Raw genomic sequence first — 25,383 nt, forward strand, 5'->3', positions numbered from 1 at the left:
AATCGGAGCGGAATAAATTGGTATAAAATGTGAATGTGAGATTAATTCGAAATTACTTTTGTTCAGTGCACACTTAATTCTAATTTTCTCTTCAAGTACGAGTTTTTCATTTGTTTACGTAGATGAGAGAACAAGTGTACCTGTATTTTGTTACTGCAAACATTGCTACTACCAATATAAATAAACAAATATAAATCGTGCACGCACAAGCGTGTACACACGAACACGCTGGAATTGTAGGGACCCTCAGATAAGGACTGTGAATTATAGTAGGTTTCAAGGGTCACAATTAGTAGAAAACTGTGGGAGTAGAGTGCCATCTTTTGACCACAATGGAATACTGCATGTCATTGATTTCTTTGGCGGTAGTGTTCAGTGGAATTGAGTAGTATTCTTTTCAGGTTTCACACTTCAAACAGCTAAAGGAAAGTCTGAAATTGCCTTTTCATTTTTGTGGTTATTCGGTTCACATTCCTAGATACCGTTACTAAACATGCTCATAGCAAAACTGTTTAAACTGATAGTTTTAAAGCTATGGAAATTGAGTATGGAATCATGCAGTTGTGTGAATGTGTGCATTAAGTTAGTTATGGAAAGCCAAGGGAAAGGCATCCATCCGTCCATCTCCTGTACCCACTTATTCCTGGTCAGGGTCCCGGGTGGTGCTAGAGCCTATCCCAGCATGCTTTGGGCAAAAGGCAGGAATACTCCATGGACAGTTTGCCAGTCCATCACAGGGCACACCCACCATTCACTCACACACTCAGGGTTGGGGAAACCCATGCGGGCACGGGGAGAACATGCAAACTCCGCACAGAAAGGTCAAACCACTTGCTGTGAGATAACAGTGCTACCCACTCCATCACCATGCCACTCTATGGAAAGACATTAATGACACAATTCCATACCTTTGTGTGGTGATGATGTAGAGCTGCCAGATAAAGTAGGCAAATTATTTGCAATGCTGTCCTTTATAAGCCTGCTTGTAGCAATGATGCCGTTCGTCCACCAGGTGGAGCCAACTGGCTACTGTATCAAATGCTCCTGCTGTGCGGTAGCTACGTATATCACAGAGATCTGTCTGCAAGTTTTCAACAGAGCCGTTAGTGGTGTTTTACCAGCTGCTGTGCTACGAAAGAAGTTCCTGCAAAATTGTAACACACTTTGGGTACTTAGAATGTCATCGCGAATGTACTGTTACTCACGTGTTTTTTCTTTTATTGAAAGACAGCGTTCTGGAAAATTAATTTACATAAACTATCATAGGAATAGGGACCCTTCGATGCCCTTGCTCTTGGAGCAGATACAGTTTATGGTAAAGGGAGACAAACAATCATAATGCGTTTGCAGCAACTGTATACAAGATGACGAATAATGAAGCCATTAATTTTTTCTAGTTCAGCTTCCCTTTTATCTTTTATTTGTTGATTAGTAAGTGGGAAGTGACTGGCCGAAAATACACCATCTAAAATAATTGTCTGTCCCCAGAAAAAAAAAAATGTAGTTGAAGCCCCCTGCTCTGGAGCCTCTCACTATGTCTTCACTTTAAAATAGATTGCTCAGAACTAAGCTCTGTTTTAACAACTATATATCCCTTTTCCCCCCACAATCTGTATTACTCAATCACAACTGCTAGCCTGTTCCATTAGCACAAGTTCCTCCATTAACTCAGGGGGTGCAGTCTGTCTAGCAGCCCCTGCTGCAGTTTTTTCCAGTGAGCCTGATAACCATTGCAGTGTGAGGCGGCACACTGCCTTATGCTGGCAAAGCAGGAGTGCCTAAGTGACTAGAGCAGTGATCTTCCTCCCTGGTCCTGGCAGGCCGCAGGCTCTGCTGGTTTTTATGGTTTGGTTTCGCTTTGATATCAGCAACCAATTCAGACCCAAGAAACCAGGTGAGGCGAGTTACCCGTGTAATCGCCTGCTTTAATTGATCAATTAACAACAAAAAACCAGCAGATCCTGTGGCCTGCCAGGACCAGGAATTAAAGATCAGTGGACTAGAGGACCCTCTATACAGCAGTGTTGTGGGAGAGGGCCAAGCCCTTTGTGACCGTACTGTAGCAGAGTTCAGAGGTCATACTCTGCTGTGGCTGTACAGATCGCGTGATGACAAATCACAGCGCAGCGCGATTTAGGCCCTGCTGGCCCCAATTAGGCTGTACAGAACATGGCTGTCAGGTCCTGTGGTTGGTTTGGTCTAGCGACAGATCATCTAGCTGCCACTTCTCTTCTCAGGCCTGTCTGTTAGTCCTCAACGTTGTGGAAATCTTCACGTTACTTTCGGAACAAGAGGCCCAAGGGGGCCGTGTGTTTGCTAATATCAGCAGTGGAAGTGGTTTATCTCTCTTTCTCTTTGCTCTTTCACACAAACATACACACACATACACATGCACACACACACACACACAGGCAGACAGACTGTGACCGAGACAGAGAAGTGAGCACACTTGTAAGTGTGAGAGGTAAAGAGTTGAAAAGGTTCCCACGAGAAAGCTCCCCTTGTGTGGTGCAAGCCGGAAGCTGCGGTCGCCGTGGTTTCAGTCTGATCGCACTGTTTTTGGCGCTCAGAGCAGCCTGCCAGCGCTACGCTGCGCACTGGGTCACGGGATGCTTCAGGCCAGGAGGTCAAATGACCCCCCCCCCCCCCCCCCCCCCCCCAACAGGAAACACTGAGACCCCAGATGGGTTGCTGAGGCGACAGAGATGTTGGCAGAATCCAGGATCGGCTCCGTTCGAACCCTGCCGAGGCTCACATCTGCAGCCTGCAGGAGCTGCGTACCTGCCTGTACCCCTCCCCTCCCCATAAATCAGGCGAGCATCGTGTTCCGCTCTGCGTTCTGAAACCAACTCATCCAGAATGCCACAGACCGAGTTTCAGTTCCTCGCTTATTGGCATGCAGTGTCACTGACACTCTCACACAGTCTCTCTCTCTCTCACACACATGGACAAACACACACTTTTTTTAGCCATGTGCCATGCTTTTTAGTAAATTTGTGAACATTGAGATATATTTATACCGGTACTAAAAACCTAAATAACACTGCAGAATAGTAAACATTAATAGTAACAGTAATGGTAAGCATTTTGCCATCACCTTTGTAAAAATCCATAGCAAAAATTCATATCAATAAAAAATGAGGTGTCTATGGCACATATTTGCTTGTACTACATCCAGTCATGTTTTGAGGTGCCTTTCACAATAGTAGTTATCTCTGATGGGCTTTCTGCCTGAGACGCAAGGCTGAAAGCAGTCCCTCAGCATCCGACCACTGGCCCCCGTCCCCCGACCCTTCAACGCCCCCCCCCCACCCCCCCACACACACACACACACTAACCACCGGCAACACATACGTCGCTTGGCAGACGTCTTATTTTTAACCTTTGGGGTTTGGATGGAAAATTCTTCGTTTGTATTTTCATATGGGACGGAAACCGCAGACAGTTTGAGATGCGTCTGCAGCCTGCCCCAGACGATGCCTCTGAGAGCCAATCTGTTCTCCGTTTGAGACTCTGTGTTCCTCTCCGAAGTCAACTAGGCCACCGGTTACATAATGACACATAATGGCCCGCAGTTTTTCTTTCTGGCCTCACTCTGACAAACGATAAAGACTCTGAATCCACGGCGCCACCATTTAATTACATTTATTTAGATTGAGCTCAGAAGGGAAATCCTCCTTCCTTCTGAAGATGAGTGGCCATGTTGATTTTACGCTGGTGGAATATAAGCATGCGTCGGTTATTTTCAGCCTCTTCCTGGCCTACAGGCTCTGGGTTAATCCCGGGAAGCCAGTCAGAAGGTAGCGCTTACATAATTTATCTGTGCGCACTGCTCCCTTGTGGAACAATTAGTGGATGTGTGTTCATGACTCCATCGCACACTTTAATCGAATAAAATTTTGAACAAAAAGAATGGCAATAAACACATATTGCATCGTGGGAACTTCCTCTCCTCCCCAGTTTACGTGCAACAATGTTAACAGAAAACTGTTAGTTAAATTATGTACATTCGTCCCACGCGTCCATTTGCCAGTAAATCTCTTAATGAGAAGTGTTTTATGAAAATTAAAGTAGTGTTTATTTTTCATTGAATAGTGGGTGCTTTATCCTGCTTCTGAGTATGTGTGTGGTGCATATGACTATGAATACCAGTATCTTCTCATAGCATGCCTTGCCAGCAAGACGTATTAAAAAATACTTTGTAAATTTACTGCTCAAATAAGATATATAGAGAAGACATGCAGTATGTAGGAATGTATGAAAAAATACATGAACCTTATATTTAAAGAAGACAGAATGTATGGTAATTACTGTCATTCCTTTTGATATGAAGTGGAGAAACAAAGAAGTTTTTTCCCCCTATTTTCTTTTGGTAAATGTATACGTTGAATTTTGGGGTTTGGTATGTGATCATGTTACTGCAATCTTTGCTGCATTTCTGACTTTAAATAATATAAAAAATGCAAGGGATCAGAATACAGGAGTGGAGGAGTGGGGTTGCTGCGGCTTCTGTGCCCTGTCTGTGTGCCGTGCTTGAAAGCAGTTCCGGCCCACGATCAGACAGAGGGATTCATTGCACTGGGAGCGTTTCCAGGGGGTTAGATTATGCTCACCAGCGCAGTGAACGCATCGCCACCTCTTTGCGGTTACCTTATGGGAGCGATCCACTCAGTTAGGGTCACAGATGGGGAGGGGAAGGCAACTGAATCCACCAGCTGGACCCTCAGCACTGGCAGCAGCAGGACCAGCAGCACCAGCAGCAGCACTGGCAGCAGCAGCAGCAGGACCAGCAGCAGCACTTGCAGCAGCAGCAGCAGGACCAGCAGCAGCAGCACTGGCAGCAGCAGAACTAGAAGCACCAGCAGGACCGGCAGCAGCACTGGCAGCAGCAGGCAAGGGAACAGGAGGAGCAGCGACTGGTGCAGCAGGTGCAGAGGGAGCTGGGGACACACAGACAGCAGCAGGACCAGAAGCACCAGCAGCAGCAGGCAAGGCAACAGGAGGAGCCCAGACTGGTGAAGCAGGTGCAGAGGGAGCTGGGGACACACCGACTGCAGCAGGAGACGCAGAGGGAGCTCAAACAGGTGTTGACACAGGAGCAGGAGCGGCAGCATACGCCCTTCCAGGTTTAAAGTTGGCCAACTGCTCTGTTAACAGTTCCCGGAAGCGCTTGAGAAAGAGGGGTCTGGACTTCTTCTGTGCAGCAAACTCCTTATGCAGCAGGAATCCATTCACCACCACAATATCAATAAAGTGGAACATCAGGGCCTTGGACCACTTGACCATCTGTCTGATGGTGTGGTATTTCAGCAGGGCATGAGACAAGTCCGCGCCTCCCATGAAACCTGTTGTAGTCCCTTACTGAAACTGGAACGGCAATACGACAGGAGGTCCAAGTGCCATCTGCTTTTCGCACATTTCTCACAGTGGTGTCCCGCTGGAACACCGTGTGGAATGTGGACCTCCCCTGTGTCCTTACTTTTGACGTACAGCATCTGACCCCACTCTACTCTATTGTACCCCTCTTGGCATTCCTGGGCGTGTCGCTCACCTTAGTGACAGGATAACCTGTCCCGGTCCTGTTGTCCCTGCAGGTGCCACATGCTCCAAACCGCATGCCGTGCAGCTCCTGTAACAGAGCAGTGCTGGTGCACCAATTGTAAAGGTACACCTGGTAACCTGTTCCAAGGTATGGAGTCAGGAGGTTGATGACAGCATCATGGCTCAAAGCCCTTTTCAGTTGGTGACTTCTGTTTCTCTCCGTAAACATCGAAGTCACGCGTGTAGCCATTGGCGGCATCGGACAGAAAAAAACAGTTTGAAGCCCCACTTTTAAGGTTTGGCCTTCACGTACTGTTTAAATTTAATCCGAGCTTTAGTGGCTGACATCCGCTCATTCGCTGGTGCCGTGGCTGGTAAAGCGCTCTGCAAGCAGTCACTACGTCATCAATGAGTGGACGCAACCGAAAAAGGTTGGAATCTGGCTCAAAGGGGGAACCCATCCTCCTCTGGTTGGCTCTGAGTGTAGCTTTGTGGCTAACGTGGTCAGTCAGTCATTGTTCACGTCGATCAGCTAAGTGACAATCCTGAGGGGGCAGCTCAGGTGATGGGTGGGGCCAGGTGGCGATGGTGGGGAGCGGCAGGTGGCGACAGAAGTGGGCAGGGTGGAGGCGACGACGAAAGAGGGGCCGGACCGCAGCAGTGAGGGAGTCTAGACAACATTCTCAGGATTTGGGGGCAAAAGGCCCACTGGCAGCATGGGGGGAAAAAATGAGTAAAAAGAAAACGTGGCTTGCCAAGTTTTGCCGTATTGCTCCTTAAACACAGATAAACTGGGTATACTCCTGTTTTTATGATCATTTTATTTTATTTCATTAGCTTTGCCTAAAATTGCCTTGTGTAAAGTGTATCTACCATACAAAAATCCCCTGAGAGTTCCTCCTCTGGCAGCAGTCCACAGCTGTCGTGAGAAAATGCAATATTTGTTCTGTGGAAATAAACAAACTGTCCTGGAGTATGGAGGCTGACAGAGGCCTTGGACTGAGGGTGCTGTTTCACTGAAACGATCAGCATGGAAACATTTTAGACTAACCTTTCCCTTGCTGCAGAGCTGGTGTCACTGAAAATGATCTGATTTAAGTCAACCTAAAAAACCTGGCACAATTCAGAAGAGGAGGAAGAGGAAGCAGAAGAAGAGGCCTCTATTTAGAGCTGTCTGAGGTCTCTGTTTTCCTCCTGCTGACACGAAATACAGGGGACTTGATGTTAATGGCACTCCAGTTGAATGACTTAACGTTAATTGCTTCATTCCACGCACAGTTTGTTCCAGCCTGTGAAGTCCCTATTAGATTACTCCTGCACCACTTCCCCAGAATCAAAGTCTGCCAGGAACGGTTTTGAGTGTGGGGTACGTGCACGAATTGAGTGTGGAGGCCACATTCGGGCGGTCGCATTACCCAGTAGGCTGCAGCACTCCCGCACCCCCTGGGTTGGGGTGAGGGAGAGGGAGCCTGTTGCCTCTTTGGGGCCCACAGGGGCAGGAGGGCACATGGCAGCGTGCTGGGAGAGGCGCTCACCCATTAAGTTTACAGTTGCGTGTTAATTAGATGGAGATGGAGGCAGGAAGTGTGCTGGTCTTAGCTGGCCATTGTCCCAACTAGCTTGCCATTGTAAGGCTAATGGAGAGAGCCAGTGATTAGGCTTCTACACTGTGCTTCATCGTATGGAGCTACAGGGGCAGGTCACTGGTGTGTAGCTCCACGTGTGCTTGGCCCCCTTTTGTTGGGTGTCAGAGGTGGAGGAGAAATTCCTCTCTGCGTTTTAGAAGAATCCAGTATGGGTGTTGGAGTTACGGGAGAGGGGTCCACACAATCTTCCCCTTTATTTTTTGCATCAATCAATTCTATTTTTGTTTATATAGTACATTTTACAAAGAACGTTTCACAATACACTTCACAGTATATTGCATTAAATTACAGGCATTTAGCTGACGCTTTTATCCAGAGAGACTTGCACAACTTTTCACATAGCATTTACATTGGTGTGGGTGATATAACTCCGCCTCCTCTCTCTGCCCTGTTTTTGTGGGTGACGTAACTCCGCCTCCCCTCTCTCTGCCCTGTTTTTGTGGGTGACGTAACTCCGCCTCCCCTCTCTCTGCCCTGTTTTTGTGGGTGACGTAACTCCGCCTCCCCTCTCTCTGCCCTGTTTTTGTGGGTGACGTAACTCCGCCTCCCCTCTCTCTGCCCTGTTTTTGTGGGTGACGTAACTCCGCCTCCCCTCTCTCTGCCCTGTTTTTGTGGGTGACGTAACTCCGCCTCCCCTCTCTCTGCCCTGTTTTTGTGGGTGACGTAACTCCGCCTCCCCTCTCTCTGCCCTGTTTTTGTGGGTGACGTAACTCCGGCCTCTCCAGGTGGTGCCCTGAGGTAAGGAAAGGCGGGATGAGCTTATTGATCGCCCACACCCACGGCCGGTGCAGAACAGCCCCCCAGGCACCCTAACATCATTAGGTGCTAATGGTCATGGGATTGGGACAAAGCTGGAGAGTGTCCCTCTGCCCCTTCCTCATTACGCTGATTAGCAGAGAGGCTGACTGAAGCATGACATCATCTCTCATTAGCACATACTAGACAACAGCATCGGTACATGGCCACGGGCAAACACAGGGTCACTGGTTAGCTGGACAGAGTCGTTTTCTGCTGATCGTTCACACCAAAACCGAGCTGCTTTAACTCCTCTTCCTGAAGGCCCCTGTTTAGTCCTGTCTGTCTCTATGGACTTCTAACAAACACCTGCTAGACCTGAAAGTCCCTGAGTGCTCTGTGGCAGAAACGTGTAGTGATTGGCTGGGTGGAGAATGTCTGTGGTTATTGGAAGCTGCTGCAATGGGTGGTTTCTCATTGGAGGTTTCAGTGGGTATATCGAATGGAATGGTCAGATGCCATTTTGTGATGATTTTCCATTTAGTTCAAGGATTTCAAGCCCTTGCCTATTATTTGCCTTGAAAGCAGTGGTTGTTAGTATGCGGGGAGGCATGGAGGCATGTCATATCCTTGAGTATTATAGACAGCCATTATAAAAAATACTCCCTGCATTTTCTTGTACATCTAAAAGTGAAAATACTGAGAAAACACTGATTCTTTCAGGCATGATATCGAAAAAACATTCTGAAGAGAGTGAAGAATAGCATGTGGCAAGGTTTAATTTAAGCCGGGTTGTAAATGTGCCCAAATGCAGACGCGAGTAAAACAGTAGCCGCAGTGTTACGAAGGGCAGGAATTTCACTTTTTCGGCTGAATTTATGACCTCAGTCTGTGGCATCATCGCTGGCAGGAGTCAATAGCGCGTGACCATTGCCTTGTTCCACCTGACGGCAGGGGTGTGACGCAGGTGATGCACAACTCACTTTGGTTCGAGGTTCCACGTCAGTTCTCAAGCAAATGGCTCACACCTCTGTCCACTTCACCTCCGGCCTTTTTTCCTGCGAAAGCTGAGAGTGGAAATTATTGCGAAACAGTGACTGGAAACTCAATGGAAGCCAGCTGGGAAAAAAGGCAGCGCTTGATTTATTTATTTATTAATTTTTTGTTTGTTTTTATTGTAGACATTTTGTGCGGAGGAGCTGTGGCCCACTCAGACAGCTTGTTCCAAATGTAATTCAGACAATATGGGTCTTCTAAATCCTAAATGAATATTAAACCAATTACCCAGGAGCCAAGATTATGACTGTTAGACCCTTGAGCAGACAATGTGATCTCACACACTGCTCACAAGTGCTGGTGAAGCAGATGGCCATGTTGAGGGGATGGAGGAAGAAGGCATTTGTCATTTCCCTTTCAAATACAATTTCATTATGTTGCATTACAAATGACTACATAAAAGGCAATCTGCACAAAAATGTATTCTGCAGCAGTACTTTTTCCTGTAATTCATTGGGTTGACAGCTTGTCCTGTCTAGTTGACAGTTTGTCAGGGCTGCTGATGTGAGCTTGTTTCCATGTTTGGGCTCCCCACTTCTGAAATTATTTTAGCACTTTTGGCAGGGCACACACATACCTCTGTGTTTGCTGGCCTTTTTGTGTGGTCTTTGGAGAAATTTTGAGATCAGTCTGCCCGTATGAAATGGCATAGCCTCGCGGTATTAAAATATCGCACTTAACGAAACACAGTTTACTGGGAAAAACCTTAATTCAGAGGAAGCTGGCCGCCAGTTCCTTCTATTTTAACCGTGTTTTCTTTCTGATGGGAAACAACAAGTTTTGAATTGAATGAAAGAAGGGAGGCCAGCTTTGTAGTTGGGCGCGAATGGCATTGTGGGCCAGGTTTTGGTGACGATGCGTCAGATTTAGGAAGGAAAAGGCTCACAAAGGGCCGGTCTGTGTTTGTCTGGGACCAGATGCTGGGCTTCAGAGCCCAGGCGGCCCTGTTTAGTCTCGTCTGACAGCCAGAAACGATCAGAAACGGTGGCATCGCCGATGCCGGCTTGAAAGCAATTCCCACCGGGTGGGAGCTGGAAAGGAAAAGAAGGGCTTTAATGGATTCTATGGCTCTGTTTATTTCATTTCATTTTTCCAGTGTTTATTTTTCCCACGTATGCTAGATTCCAGGATGAATGGAACATAATGAGTGTTTTTTTCTCTCTCATCAGTTCGGTTTTGGCTTGATGCCAGGGAGACAGTTCTAATTTCTCTCGTTCTTAGTATTTCCAAACCAAGAGGGTCCCTTGCACAAGGTGATCAGTGCGGCTCTTTGGAACTTTCAACGCAACAAATTAGATAGATCTTTTAGCTTATGTGCTGATATTCTTATTGTTTCTTTTTGGGGTTTTTTTACACCCCTCTAGAGTGCATAAGACTCAGTTTCCCATCGTCCACCACCTATTACAAGAGAACAGATTACAGAATCAAGGGCAGATAGCATTAATTGCAGGACTAATAACAGTGAACCCTGGTCAGAACCAGAATTCAAGGGAAAAAGTAACTGGGTATGCAGTTCCTAAATATTCTTGGATCCATTATGGATGGGGGTGGGGGGGGGGTGGAGTTGGAAGTGGGCAAGGTTTTATTTGGGATGCAGAGGTGACCGATGGCTGCCCAGTGGTACAGGAGGGGCTCCTGAATTGACGACATGTTTTTGTCCAGATAACAAACAAACAATAACTGGACAAACAGACCTTGAGGCCCTTGGATGCCGGGTCTCTTGAAACCAGCCGATCTGAACGATCCTCGGGGCCCTTGGATGCCGGGTCCCTTGAAACCAGCCGACCTGAACGATCCCCGCCTGGCGGAACTTGCGTCTGCGTGTCAGGGACCGGGAGGGAAGCGCATCATGTGGAAAAACAAAAACAGCGCCGTCAACAACAGCAGGCACGGAGGAGCGCTGGTTTGGGTAGGCCCGCCGCCAGCCCCTCCCCACAGAATGAAAGGGTTCCTGGCTTCTTTGTGAGAGTGCCAGTGGCAGGAAAAAGCCTGGCCCATGGGGTTGTGGCGGGATGGGCGGACGCGCCGAGATTCCACCCCTCCTCCGGTAGCTGCCAAATTACCTTGCGCTTGAAGTTTAGGTCATCTCCCTAATTCCTATAAAGCTTTTTATATATAGTAACACGCACCCAATTTCATGCATGAAAATATGAAACTTCAACTTTGTGAGGGAAAAAGGCTGGTACTGGATGATATGAGCGTGTTGTTGGTAAAATAAGCAGAACATTTGATCTCTTAAATTTTGAAAGGAAGGTAATTAGCTTTATATATGTATTATCCATATTATTATTATTTTGAATCTTCTTTTCAATAATGCTCACTCATTTCACTTATCTGAAAGTTAATCTGAATGCCGCACTCAGTTAAATCTAGCATTATACCTTTTATGGATATCGTGAGTGTTTTGGCACTGACAGTTGATTTCTGCCACAGATGTAGTCTTTGCACATGGGGAATGTTCTGGAATGTTCCTTCAATTAATATTCTTTCAGTGGTACAATGTTCCATGACCTCTCCAGCAGTTACTTTTGGCAAGTTTCACTATTGCCCCCAGGGGCAACGAACCTCTCATAGGATCCCCTGTCACAGGCGTGTGTGTGCATGCGTACTGTGTAAATGTTCATGAGTTTCTGCTGCAGTCTGTTACAGTGCTCACTCATTCACTCTGTCAGTTATTCGCTCACTCACTCACTCACTCACTCACTAAATCACTCGCTCTCTCAGTAACACGGTGGTTCTCTCGCTGAGAGTTCAATAGGATTAGAACAAACTGAAGGTTCCATATATGACATCACAAATAGTCAGCACTGATCATGTCCCTGGTTGGTAGGCCAACAATGCTTTAATCACAGAAAAAATCCTTAGGTGGTGCTGCCTCCTATTTTAAATCCCCTTGTGGGACTTCGAGCCACTGTCAGAACCGAAACAGGAAATATTCAATTCTGAGCTATGGGCTATTTCACTACACATGGGACTAGTGGACATTGAGTACATATTTCAACCTTGAACATGTCTACCCACTCCATTTGACACAGTCATGACAAGTTATGATTGACAACCATTACGTCAAGCGTAGCATAAAATTTTCCTCTGTATTCTTGCCTTCAGTTAAATTAACAAATTGTCATGTAGCCTTAGGGCACTTATACATCATATAACTAAAGTGAGAAACCTACATGGAAGGTTAACATTTGGGTTACTCAGATGTTCAAACCCGTATTTGTTATCTACTCAGTGTTATGTGTGTGTGTATGTATATTTGTGTGAGAATATATTCACGTGAGTGAAAGTGTTTAACCGTGTGTGTGTGTGTGTGTGTGTGCATGGCATGCATGTGTGTGTGTGTGCACATGTGAGAAACAGAGTGTGTATGTGTGCCTACATGCATGTGTTCATGTGATAAGGATGTGCTTGGAGGCTTTGGCCTTGGTAGAGTAGAGACAGGTGCTGCCAAACTGAGGCCCTGAACCTTGAGGGGACAGGTGAACCTTGTGTGGTCCTGATGTGAGATGCAAAAAAACCCCACTTATCCTGCTCGTGCCTTTCAGAATCAGGTTACAGTGTTCTCCACATCACATTCTTACTGAGCACTGAAGCATTAAGACAAACATATCTCACCATGTCTTTCTCATGTCTGTCCCCATTCCACTCCCTCCCTCCTACTCTCCCTATCTCACACCATCTTTTTCAAATAATTTGTCTGTTTTTGTGTTTGTGTGTATGATGTCACCACTGGAAACACAACAAAAGATGGAGCACATCCATTAGGTCTGAGTGTTGTTAAAAAAAGAGCAGGCTTTATTTTCTATAAATAACCCAAGATGAATGTATCATTATTCTGCAGTTTTACAGTACAGGTATACAGGTGATTATAACACACAGGACCCAAGAAGAGTAAGATCAGTATGCTTTAATAGGTATCAGTGCAGAAATACAACTTCTTATTGGGTTAAAGTTCCCATAATAATAATAATAACAATAATAATAATAATAATCATAATAACAATAATAATAATAATAATGTATGTTAAAATATTCATCATATCAGTTGTTGTATTTTTAAAGGCTTCACAACATAAAATGAATGAAAGCAGAAAATGTGCCAAGAAATAAACAATGACCCTCATTATACTTAGCAGAATGCTGAAATTGTCTTTAAGGTTGAGGAAAGCGGTAGGTGCTCAGAGATAAACCTGTGTTCACGATCGATATTATTTCATTTAGTTTGAATCATTAAAGTGTCACAGGAACTACAACTAAAACTTGCAAGCAGCCTTCCTTTAGTTGTAATGTGTCAACTTCCTTCATCTCTTCCCACTTACAGCACCATGGATAAACAAATCTCATTTCTTGTACAGTCCACCCTACCAAATCTGTTCAAAGAGGCAGCCATTTTTATATCGATGCCTTTTTCTAAATGAGGCTTTTGACTGGAGATTCTTCATGCGACCATCTTTTCAAACTCAAGAGATAGGAAAACACAGCTTGACAAACATACTACATGTGTACTTACATAAATGTACTTCAAGAGGAATATCCATGTTGAGTGGTTTCCAGGATGATATAGGAATCAATCATCGCAGATATCACCTTAATAAGACTGAGCATGGGGGGGGGGGTGATTAATGATTATTTCTCAAACGAAGTACTTTGACAAATTAATGCAGTGAACCTTGGAGTTCAATAAAATAAACACGGGACAAAAAATAATTTTATTGCACTTCCATTTTGGAGCAATCCCTGTCCCATTTTGATTACACGTCTGTTCTTTTTTTCGGAGCCTTGTCTAAACGTATGTGAAGTTCTGGTGGGAGTGGAGGTGGATTAGTCGGGTGACTGTGAGGAGCTGGTGAGCCCGGGGGAAGCTCTGAAGCTCTGCATCAGTGGGCTGGCTGAGCAGGTAGCCTCTAGGCCTCATTCTCACAGGTCACAGCTGGGCCACAGGTGTCCCAAAAAATTCACTCTGATTTGCCAACTTGTGCACAATTCTAATAAGACAAGACACTGGCAATTGAAAGGCACTCCTCATTTTCAGCGAGTAGATCATTTTTATGACTTGCTTGAGGTTTTTGGTAATCTCCTTAATCTTGTCCTCACATTAATCATTATCCCAGTCTTTGAACCAACATTTGATTTACACGTCCCCAAGCATAGCGATTGGTGCGTGCAGCGGGACGCCATGCTAAACATTTGCCTTCAACCTTTTATGAATGTCAAACTGCTAAAACTTCTCCATGGCTTGACGCCAAGGACTATTCTAAGGGAAATGCGAGGGATTGTGCAGATAGCTGATCTGTTATTCTGGGTTTTCTGCCTGTTAACTGCTGCTTATTTCATCATGGCTTAGGAGCGGTGCTGCTCTTCATTCGATGCTTTAAGACTCTAAAGCTACAGAGAATTCCTATTAACAATAAACTGTACACTTAAAGGATTTAACGGGGAAACGGGGAAATGCTTAAACCTCATCAAAGCAACTTTAAAGACAACGTCAGCACATAAAAACAAAATACAGTGTTAATGAAAGTGTATCCCAGAAACTTTATAAAATTGTTTATTTAAAAAAAAAAAAAAACACAGTTGGATATATCTATGAAGCACCATCACTTTTTAAAATATTTTTGCAAGTGATATTTTTAATTTTTGCGTGTCATTTGTCATTTAAAACATAGAAACTGCTACATGTCAAAAGTGGGACACACAAGGTATATGTTTTCATCTTTCAACAGTTTTTAAAATTTATTTTTATGTAGAGCATTTGACAGCATTGGCGTGATGTCACGGTTATGAATGTTTTGCATATACTCTGAAGGAGGCAACTTAAAACACAAAGAGAAACCAGCACTTTGGAAACAAAATATCCACTCGTCAAACATCAAAAGATAACAAGAATCCAATGAATCTACTGCGTAGATAAGGCAAAGTACCAAGGCACATGAATACTAAACACTATTGTAGACAATATCATAGAAATTCTAGAGCTTCTTACACTGAATACATATGTCTGTGTATATATATATCTGTGACTGCGGTGGCCACCACACAAAGCAGTTAGACAACAATGGTTGAAAAAAGAAGAGAGAAACAGAGAGAGAAAGAAAGGCAAGAGCAGCTTCCAATGTTCATGAAGAAGCTGTGCCGTGATGTGGCGAAGGGTTAAAAAGGGGCGGAGCCCTACGGCAGGCTGTAGTCTTGACGTGTGATCCTTGGCGTAAGTATCCTTTTAAAGGCTGGTAGCGTGGGACTAGTGACTGCCAGGACTACGTGAGACATGACGTCATTCAACATCCCTACAAAGTGCTTACGGAGAGAACAAAGTCAGAAAGGGGAGCGGCAGATTTACACAGCGACAGCCTAAAAGGTATCACCACCATCCATGCCAATTCCATCAGGCCAGGGCACCGGAAGGAAAGCGAGAAGGCAAAAGAGAGACAGGCGAAAGAGGGCAGGATGTAAGCGCACAAGAGAGGGAGGAGCGAGAAAAACAGCGAGGATTTTCCCAAAGAAAAAAGCTAATCCTTTATTCAAAATAGATAAAATAGTTTTACAGTAGATCAAACAAAAGCAGACTGTCTACTCGTGTGTGCTCCAGTCTGGAGCTTAAAAACAAACCTTAACGTTAAATGTGTTGAATCTATGACAGCGAGAGACAGGCAGAGAGAACCAGAAAAGTGACTGAAGTGGTAACATTCAGGTCAGGGGTTTGTTGGATGAAGGCAGGGATTTGGGGTGAGTAGTAGAACAGTGTCAGGATGCACTGAAAAGGTTAAAACAAAAAAAAACTTGGGTTAATATTGGAAATAGTCTAACTGCAAAAGAAAAAAAAAACGAGAGAAAGATGTACAGTACGAATATAATTTAGAAAAATAAAGACAACAAAACAGAGCAGAAGTGGCTCTTGTTTTAGGATACATGCACGTAGGGCGGCTAGCTTATGGACCAGGGCGTGGCTGGCCGTCGCCTGGCTGGGCCTAAGTGGCTTGGTCCAAGGCTCCAGAGTCACACCCTGGCAGGTGCGGCTGCCTGAGCGTGGCTTGGTCAAGCTCTCGCAGTCCACCTCAGCAGGTCAGGCTGCCTGGCGAGATGTTGACCTCGAACGAGGGGCCATCAGCTCCGGCAGACAGACTCGTGGGAGGGCCACGGGGACTCCATGCCTGTGGGAGACATGGATTACTACCTTATGATATCAATTCAGCTCAGTACCTTATGATATCAATTCAGCTCAGAACCTCACGATATCAATTCAGCTCAGTATCTTATGATATCAATTCAGCTCAATACCTTACGATATCAATTCAGCTCAGAAATTTACAATATCAGTATATAGCTCAAAACCTTATGATACCAATTCTGCTCAAAACCTTATATCAATTCAGCTAAAAACCTTACGATATCAGTTCAGCTCAATACCTAACAATATCAATTCAGCTCAATTTCATTCCTCCAAATGAAATCACACCAATTCAGCATGCTGATAAGATCACTCGAGTAATAACAGTTTGACAAAAAATTGGAGAAAAAAATTATTTGTGACCAATAAAAAAGCTACTTTGTATCAAGGCGCACTGGAATACACACACACACAGTCATGCACACACACTGCAAAAGGCTGTACAGCTCACCGTCACATGTCATACCTGCACACATGGTAGTCACCAGTTGTAAATGTCATGACCTGTTGTGTGTGCGTGTGTGTATGTGGGTATGTGTGTTTGTGTGTGTGTGTGTGTGTGGATCTTAGGGAGGGGGGGGTGTCTCTCACCTTCCATTTTAGGAGAGGGCAACATGCTGTACTCTCGGTAGCCGGAAGCATAGCTCTGTCCCAGAAACATTTTTTTGGGCTCTGCGCTCATGGCTCCAAGGTACTGGCTTTTCCTGCGCTGCTGCAGAGGGCTGAGGCACTGGTCTACGCCACCTTGCATGCCCGCAAATTTATCTGGGGGAGGGGAGGGAGTGAGGAAGACCCCCATCATTACTGTGCCTCTGCTGTGTCAACTCTGTTATTGGGCCCAAAGGGCTGGAAGGAGCCAGATTTGTCATGTTATATAACTGTGCTCAGCCTTGTGTGTTCTCAGTAGCTCAAGGGCACAGTGCCCATTGCCCCTGCCAGCAATCAGCAGCCGGAGCACTCAGTTTAAAGGTCAATTGCACGGTGATGCAACAGCTGAACTTAAGCCCCTGAATGTTTGTTTGTTTTTTTTCCCCCCCAGTAAATGCACGTCTCTGTGAGGCCACCGTACCTGTGAGAGCACCGGTGCTCAGGCACTTCCTGTCTGCAAAAGCACAGCTCTCATTCCTCATCCGCTTCCACATCATCTCTGAGGGCTTGCCGTGGGGCGCCTCCTCCTGTGACACACACACACACACACAGGTTTGAAAAATAGCACAGTTCACACAAGAAAACAAATGTGAGAGAAAACCTGTGGGAGTAGATTGCGACAGGACAAAGGACACAGTCGCTGCCGGGTGCATCGTGGGAAAGATGAGCTCACCAGACTCATTTGTGTGAAGGCACGCTGGTCCTCAAACTCAAGCTGTCTCTTGCGCTTGAAGCTGTTAGCCAGAGCAATCCGGGCTGGACTCATGTCTCTGTGCGCCTGGACAAAGTTCTCCATGGATCTGTAGAATAAACCTCATCATTAACTGTGAAACAATGCTCAAACAAAACTGGAGGTCCAGTTCTGAATGAATTTATTATTGAATGAATTAAGTACTTTTTAGTGTTCTGCTGACCCATTCAGGTCATTACGGGATTATGGGAGACTGTACTGTCATGATACAGTGCAGTACTGATAAAAGATTATTAAAAGAATATTAAAGAATTGTCAGGCTACCTTTGCTTGTGGAGGGCAAGGCGCTGAGAGGGAAGATTTTGGCACACTTGGCCGCCGGCCATGGGGTCACCCATGCCCCTTTTTGAAGAGGACTGGCGTAAAGAGGGGTCGGGGGGCCACTGTAAGCTCTGACGTCCGCCCATGGAGGACAGGGGGGTGCTGGCCAGGCTGTGGTAGGGTGGCATCGCCACGGTGCAGGGGTAGGGCAGGTTGGGGCGGGGCTCCAGCGAGGCGGAGTTTGGAGTCCTCTTGTCGCTCATGGCCTGGATGGGCGGGTGGAGGTGGCTGGGCGGGGGGGAGGCCAGCGGCTGGAACAGGCTGGCTACGTTGCTGAAGCTGTGCTGGGTGTTGGGTGCCTCAGCCAGGGGCTCCTCCTGGCAGATTGGGTTGAGCTGGAAGTCCTCCCCGTCCATGGGGATGTAGGGGGCCAGGGTCTCCAGGTCCAGATCACTGAGGTCCATCTGGGTTACAACAAAAATGTCACTCTCATGAATTTCCTATTAGCAGGGAAAAGAAATTACCCTTTGACCAAGTTTTGTAAAGAAATTATACATTTTTTACTTTTATTAATTTGCTTAAATGTTAATATCCATGTTTCCTAGGACATAAAATATCCTACCTATGGTTAATACTCCAGCCACAATGGGGGATTCACAATGAATGATTATCTGTGGGGTGCGTGACTGTTTTGATTGGATTCCAGCCCTTGTGTTCACTAAACAGACGGACACTGTTTCCCTGTTAATGAGCCAGAATGAGCGAGTGTGTGATTCTGAGTGCAGTGGCCCTAAGAAACCAGCCAATCAGGAGCCAGCCCTACATGAAGCTTCCCAATCAGCCACTGAATCCACTGGGGGTGTGCCAGTCAGCTGAGAAGTGCGTAGGCCGCATGAACAATAAACCAATAAATTATAATAAATCTGTCTGCCCAAATAGGAAGCCAGAGACTGATCCGTCTGTCCAGCAAGCGATCGCAAGGGGGTGTGTTCAGTCACATGTCAGGAATGAGAGCACCTAATTACACATCAGAGAGTGAGTTCAGTCAACAGCCAGACCCCGTGAGTCAAGCAGCAATCAGCAGTCAAGCACAGTCCGTATTCTGATAGCAGTCAGTCTGTCTGATCAGCCAGGGAGTGTCCAATCAGCAGTCAAGCACAGTCAGTGTTCTGATAGCAGTCAGTCTGTCTGATCAGCCAGAGAGTGTCCAATCAGCAGTCAAGCACAGTCAGTGTTCTGATAGCAGTCAGTCTGTCTGATCAGCCAGAGAGTGTCCAATCAGCAGTCAAGCACATGTGAAGAATGCAAGCCAGGGCTCACTCTCCCTCTAATAAACAGACCTTAGAGGTGCATGGGCTCTTAGGCTCACGGGTGTCCAATGCGAACAGCTTCTCTGTGAGCTCCACCTTCAGGTCGTTGTCCACGGAGCTGTAGTAGTCCCCTGGGCTGCTGGGCTGTGGAGGCAAAGACAGGGGACAGGCACCAGCTGAGAGGCTCTGCATTGACGGACCATTCTCCACATCCTGTTCATCCTCACAGTGCATAGGCAGTCCACTGCCTTTGCTTTCAGGGTGGGTGTTACATACAACTACACCCCCCACCCCAAACCCCCCAGTCTTGCAGTCCAATGTGTCCAAACTGGCTCTCTATTCATATAATATCTATCTGGACTGTTTAAACAGCTGATGGCAAATAGCAGGTTCAGGATTTTGGGAAATAAATAAAAAAGGGAGAAAGAGAAGAGGAGAACGTGAGGTACAGAGAAGGGACCGAGAAAAGGATGTAAAAAGATGAGGACAGAAGGAGAACATACTGTGGAACAACTGCTCAGACTGGGTGTGGAACTGCCAGGGGGTGGAGCCTGGGGCACTGAGAAGGTGGCGGCCATTTTGGGCATCTCGCTGGCAGGGTTGGCCTTGGACGCCTCATTGGCCCAGGGACTGCTGGCCGGAGGGGGCATAGAGGACACCTTGGCGTACTGCTCTTTAAACGGTGGTCCTCCTGCTAGACGAGGGACACACACAAATGCACACGCACACACGCACACACACACAGACACACACACACACAAAAAACAGGTTCAGCACAACAATGGTTATGCAGACACTGTCAACAATTACTGTCAAAATGCCACTGACGCCCTTTCAATTAAGGCACTGAAATTTTAGAAGATAGGAATAAAAATCAAAGGAAGAGGAAGGTGTCATGGGAAGTGAAGTTTTGATTCCTGGATCCACTCTGGATTTGGAATCCAGTGTTGGCATGCTGATATTCTGCTGTTAGTGGTGTAAACCTTTCAAACTTCAGTCACACAATATATTAAATAATTAAAACACCATGGATGATTTGCATTCATATTTTTAATGTAAGATTATATTTTATTTTTTACCAAGTTATTACAAAGTACCAACAAAACGTTTAACAAAGTACATCTGCTTGTCAAAGCAAAATTCCTACACGTATCACCCAATATGCATGTAAAGCTGACAGTCAGCACTTAGACCTCACATTCATCGTTTAATTTAAAATCCAATGTGCTGGACTACAGAACCAAAACAACAAAAATTGACTTACTGTCACAACACTTTTGCATGTAACCGTATCCCTTATTATTATGACTTATTATTTATCGTCATCCCTTTGAAACAGACTGATGCATGCCATAAAGCATGAATATACAGTAGCTTAAGCTACAGATTTTCTGCTGATCAGCTGAGCAAAAGCTTGCGTGTCTGCGCATGCGTGAGCATGAGAGTGCGTTAGTAATGCAGCCACAGCACATCGAACGACCCATAATCCCGAGTTCAGCAATGGCATTTGGGGAAAGGAGAGCAGTGGGGCGGAGTCACGCCGAAGATCAGGTGACAGGAAGTACGGCTGAAGGGAACAGAGGGGGGGCTCTGACCGAAGTCCAGGGCGATGATGCTGTCCCCGGGGGTCGGGGCGAGCTGGGCCAGCTCCTCGGGCTCCTCCTTCAGCTTGGTGAAGAGCAGGTTGCTCGCCTCGCTCTGTGAGGCGGCCCCGACCTGCCTGAACAGGCCGTTCATCCCCAGCATGCGGTGGGGCCTGAACAGCGACTCCGTCTGATCCATGGACAGTATCATTGACTTGTCTTCAATGTCACTGCAGAGGGAGGGGTGAGGAGGGAGAGAACGAGAGAAACAGGGTAGGAAATAGGGACCCAAGGAGAGAGGGAGGGGAAAGGAACGGGAAGGATACAGAGAGACAGGAAGAAAAAGGGGAAGAAAGGGAGGGAGAAGAACAGAGGGTGAGAAGAGAGCAGTGAAAAGAGAGGAAGAGACAGAAGGTTGGAGAGAGAAAGAGACAGAGGGAATTCCATTAAATCCATTAAATCACAGCCACACAAACTTTTTTCAAAAGAATTCACTGTTGACTATTACTGTAAAATACCCAGAATGTACAATAGTATTTCTCAACCCTAAGATTCCATTACAAACACTTTGGGACCACAGATCTTGGTTTATTCATACATACATCATGTATTGCTGCCATTATATGGCTTTCTCCCTCCATCACAGCCCCAAGCATCAACCTCTGACCTCTGACCTACCTCAGGACGTAGTTGATGCACACGATGCACTGAGGCTGGGAGTTGCGGCTGTTGTAGATGACGGTGCCCTGAGTCTCCACCCACACGTAGCCGCCGTGCTTCGCCAGCATGCGGTACAGTCCGCTCACAGCCTGGCCCTTGGTGCACACTGGGAGAGCGAGAGACAGAGAGAGAGAGCCTCACACATGGGCCACGGTCAGGCACTGAGAGGTGTGTGTGTGTGTGTGTGTGGAACAGCAACAGGACTAAGGTGAGCTCAGTGTGACCTGACGGTCAGCCAGGGTCAAGTAAACAGGACATACAGGCTCCTGAGTGTGTCCATTACATGTTGTGTCTGGTCCATCTCTTCTTAACAGAACTGACCTTTTATCCAATGAGAATCCTCTCAACAGAGGTTTAAATCCCACCACAAGCAGTTCACAAGGGGTTCCTGGGAACATCTGGATGGGCTCATTTATGGGCATTGCCTACTGTTATACTGCAGTGAGAGGTGACCTAACACTAACCTATCACTAACCCCTACCACTCCTTAACATGCAGTACTTAACACTCGCATGCACCAACAGACAAACACACACACACACACACACACAGAAATGCACACACAAACTTGCAAACAGACACATGTGAGCCCACAAAACACACATGCACACTGCATACAGACACATATACACATGAGCCCACAAAACACACATGAACGCACGCTCTTAAAACAAACAGAAAACAAGAACACAAGACATCGTTCTGGTAAATAATCTTTCTCTCCTTTCTTTGTTTTTTTTTTTTCACAAGACACAGAAGAAAAGATCCTAATTATTTGTAGATGTCATCTCGGAGAGAAGCCATCTCCCTTGAAAGCCTCATTAACCCCTAATCTGAGGCGGGGGGTTGCTATGGAAGGGACACCTGGACCACAGCAGCCACACGCCTCCCCTACCAGATGCAGGCTGGTTATCTGTCCCTGGGCAGGTCATCCGTAATGGGATTCAGGATGTCTTAATGCAGGCCGAGGCTCTGCGCAGCACAAACAATCTAATAAGGCTCCTTTTGAATTGTATTCATAAATCATACGCGCGTTCCGAAATGCGATTTGGCAGAAGGGGCCTTGTGGGCACGCGGCGCGGGGGGTGCAGTGCGGAGCGTCAGAGTGGGGCGCGTCTCTGCGCCCACTAAGTCAGCCAACGGACGCTCAACAGATGATGAACCTCAGCCCAATTTACATGGACTCAGTGAGAAGAAGAGAGAGACAAACAGACACAGGAGAGGGAGAGTGAGAGAGAGAGGGGGGGGGAGAATGAGAGGGAACGAGAGAGAGAATGAAAGAATGAGAGAGAATGAGAGTGATGGAGAATGAGGGACAGACAGAATGAGAGAGAATGAGAATGAGAGAGATGGAGAATGACAGATAGAGAGAATGAGAGGGACAAACAAAAAAAGAGAGAGAATGAGAGTGAGAGAATGAGAGCAAATGAGAATTACAGATAGAGAGAATGAGAGGGACAAACAGAAAACGAAAGAGAGTGAGAGAATGAGAGTGAGACAGAATGAAAGGGGGAATGAGAGAGAATAGGTGACATGAAATATGAAAGCCCTGGAGGTGGCTGAACATAATCGCAGACAGCAGCGAGCAGACAGAAACCCAGTATACTGCTGAGAGGGCTCCACAGAGTACTCCGTGCCTTTTAATTAAATGAAAAACAAAGAGGGATTCATGGCGTTATGAAATAAAAGGAAAAAGGGGTCAGTGGCTTAGTCCCCAGCCCAGAGAGCTGAGGGCCCAGCACACTACTCTGGGTCTGGTACCCTGGGCAGAGTGGCACCTGAAGCAGCCTTGCTCTAGCTCCGCCACGTCAGTGTAACGGTAAACCTTGGGAACCGCACCAAAGCACCTGAATTAATCCTCACGGTTTTGTCCCTCTAGGATTCAGAGATTCTAATCGGATCATGCGCTCTCGCTCCCTCTGTCTCACTCACTCCCTCCTCCTTCTCTCTCTTTCATTTTATTTAGCTTTTTTTTGCGTTTTTGTTCCTTTCTTCCATGTGCTTGCTGGCTTAGGGGCTCATGGACGGGTGTTAATTAGGCTCCTTGCACGTGGGTAATTAACAGGCTGGACAGAACCACGAGTGCTGAAATAGTTTCTGACACCCAATGTCATGTGATCAGCACAATGAGATGGGGGGGGGGGGGGGTCAGCTGCTGCAAAATATCCCTCATCCCTAAGATCTGCTGTGATTTGAACAGGATCCAAACTAGACAGGTGCCATGACCAGAAATATGTGTCTATCTGTGTGTGTGTGTGTGTGTGTGTGTGGTGCGTGTGTGTGCCCGCGCGTGTGTGTGTGCGGCCCGTGTCTGTGTATGTGCATGTGTGTGTGGCGTGTGTATGTGTGTGCACGTGTGTGTGTGTGTGTGGCGCGCGTATGTGTGGCGCGTGTACGCGTGTGTGTGTCTGCTTGTGCGTGTGGGTGTGTGGCGCGTGTATGTGTATGTATGTGTGTGTGTGTGTGTGTGTAGGGGGAAGGGGGCTGACCCAGTCTGAAGTGGATGATCGGTCCGAAGTGGACTGATCTGGTCTGAATGTGCGTTAAGAGAAGGTGTCGCCTGATGGTCTGGTAAGATAAGGCTCTGGGAGAGGGGAGCAGGGGGCCCACACACTCACAGTTCTGATGGCTCTTGGTCACACTTTCTGAGTCCAGCGCGTGGTAGAAATCATACACGGACCGGCCCAGCAGATCCTCCGGGCTGTACCCCATCAGCTCATGCACCCTGTAACACACACAGGCAGTCTATAAGTCATAGGCACACGTACACATGCACAGCCGGATACATAGGCACACACATGATCTCATCATAAACTCACAGACATACTGTATATGCATACAGTCTTTAACTCATAGACATACAGTTAAATACAAAAGTATTGGGACAGTGATACAATTTTTGTTGTACACAAAATAAGGATGTAAATACAACACAGCTGACAGTCTGCACTTTAACCTCACATTCACTGTTTTATTTCAAATCCAAAGCATTGGAGTAGAGCCAAAACAACAAAAATGATGTTACTGTCCCAATACTTTTGTATTTAACTGTATATGCACAAAGTCTTTAAGTCAGAGACATATATCCACACCATTGTTGACATGGATACTGTCGACAGTCTTAAACACACAGGCAGCCACACACGCTGACAGAAAGCAATAACGCTGCAGGCAGCCATGTTCTTCACTGCATTGACAAGCATGAGGGGATTTATGTGCTGAAGAAAAAAAAGAAGAAAAAAGAAAATGACTCAAGTTCAGTCATGCAATCATGACACATTTAACCTGCTCCTGCTGGTTTTGGCAGTTGACATACCGGCTCCTCGGTTTCTAAAAATGAGATAATATTTAGCCCTCTTTCCAGGAAAGATAAATCTCACTTGCTTGTCACGAGGACAGTTAGTTATTTGCGATGGTGTCTACCTTGCCAAGTGTCACTGAAACGAGAACTGGTCCAGAACTACAGCCCTCTCTGCCTCCAGGAAGTCTATCAACAGCCATCACATTTACAGTACTATTACCAGCGGGGGACTGGAGTGTGTCCCCCACTCATTCTCACACAATTAAAAGTAGATTTGAGAACAATCCACTTCTTTGGAATTATAGTCATAAAAATCACCCTCTATACAGTTTAGCTAAAATGTCCCAGGCAACTAGTTAAAGGGATTTCTTACACTACATTACATTTATTTGGCAGATGCTTTTATCCAAAGTGACATACAATAAGAGCATACTGAAGGTCACTGGAACAACTACAAAGCACAGGTCCGATAAGGTACAATACTCATTATGTGACAGTTATTCATAGCCATGAACACAGTGAGTTTTCATGTATCAGGGAGCTACAGAACTGGGCCTGGGCTGAGCCTCTCTCTCAGTGTAACAGCCACCTTTCATTGAAGTCATCTGGCCTGAGTGCCTGGACCATGCCTGCCCTCATCCTGCACCTGGAGGGGGCAAGGAG

General features: G+C 46.3%; 1 protein-coding gene across 2 annotated transcripts in view; it reads right to left on the bottom strand.

The window, feature by feature from the left end:
- Nucleotides 1-16,377: 16,377 nt before the first annotated feature.
- The window catches only part of epas1b (endothelial PAS domain protein 1b), a 39,376-nt gene continuing 30,370 nt past the window's right edge, over nucleotides 16,378-25,383 (bottom strand). The window contains exons 7-15 of one of the 2 annotated variants that reach the window (XM_064318205.1): nucleotides 24,038-24,144; nucleotides 21,378-21,525; nucleotides 20,712-20,929; nucleotides 19,620-19,807; nucleotides 19,147-19,260; nucleotides 17,810-18,270; nucleotides 17,468-17,594; nucleotides 17,216-17,321; nucleotides 16,378-16,911 (exon numbers count right to left, since the gene is read on the bottom strand). In XM_064318205.1, coding sequence (XP_064174275.1) covers nucleotides 16,628-16,911; nucleotides 17,216-17,321; nucleotides 17,468-17,594; nucleotides 17,810-18,270; nucleotides 19,147-19,260; nucleotides 19,620-19,807; nucleotides 20,712-20,929; nucleotides 21,378-21,525; nucleotides 24,038-24,144 — 1,753 coding nt within the window. In that variant the 3' untranslated portion in view covers nucleotides 16,378-16,627. Of the gene's footprint in view, nucleotides 16,912-17,215; nucleotides 17,322-17,467; nucleotides 17,595-17,809; nucleotides 18,271-19,146; nucleotides 19,261-19,619; nucleotides 19,811-20,711; nucleotides 20,930-21,377; nucleotides 21,526-24,037; nucleotides 24,145-25,383 lie in introns of both variants that reach the window. The other variant, XM_064318204.1, reaches the window with a different exon arrangement.

The sequence above is a fragment of the Anguilla rostrata genome, chromosome 18 (assembly GCF_018555375.3).
Source record: "Anguilla rostrata isolate EN2019 chromosome 18, ASM1855537v3, whole genome shotgun sequence".
Lineage (NCBI taxonomy): Eukaryota > Metazoa > Chordata > Actinopteri > Anguilliformes > Anguillidae > Anguilla > Anguilla rostrata.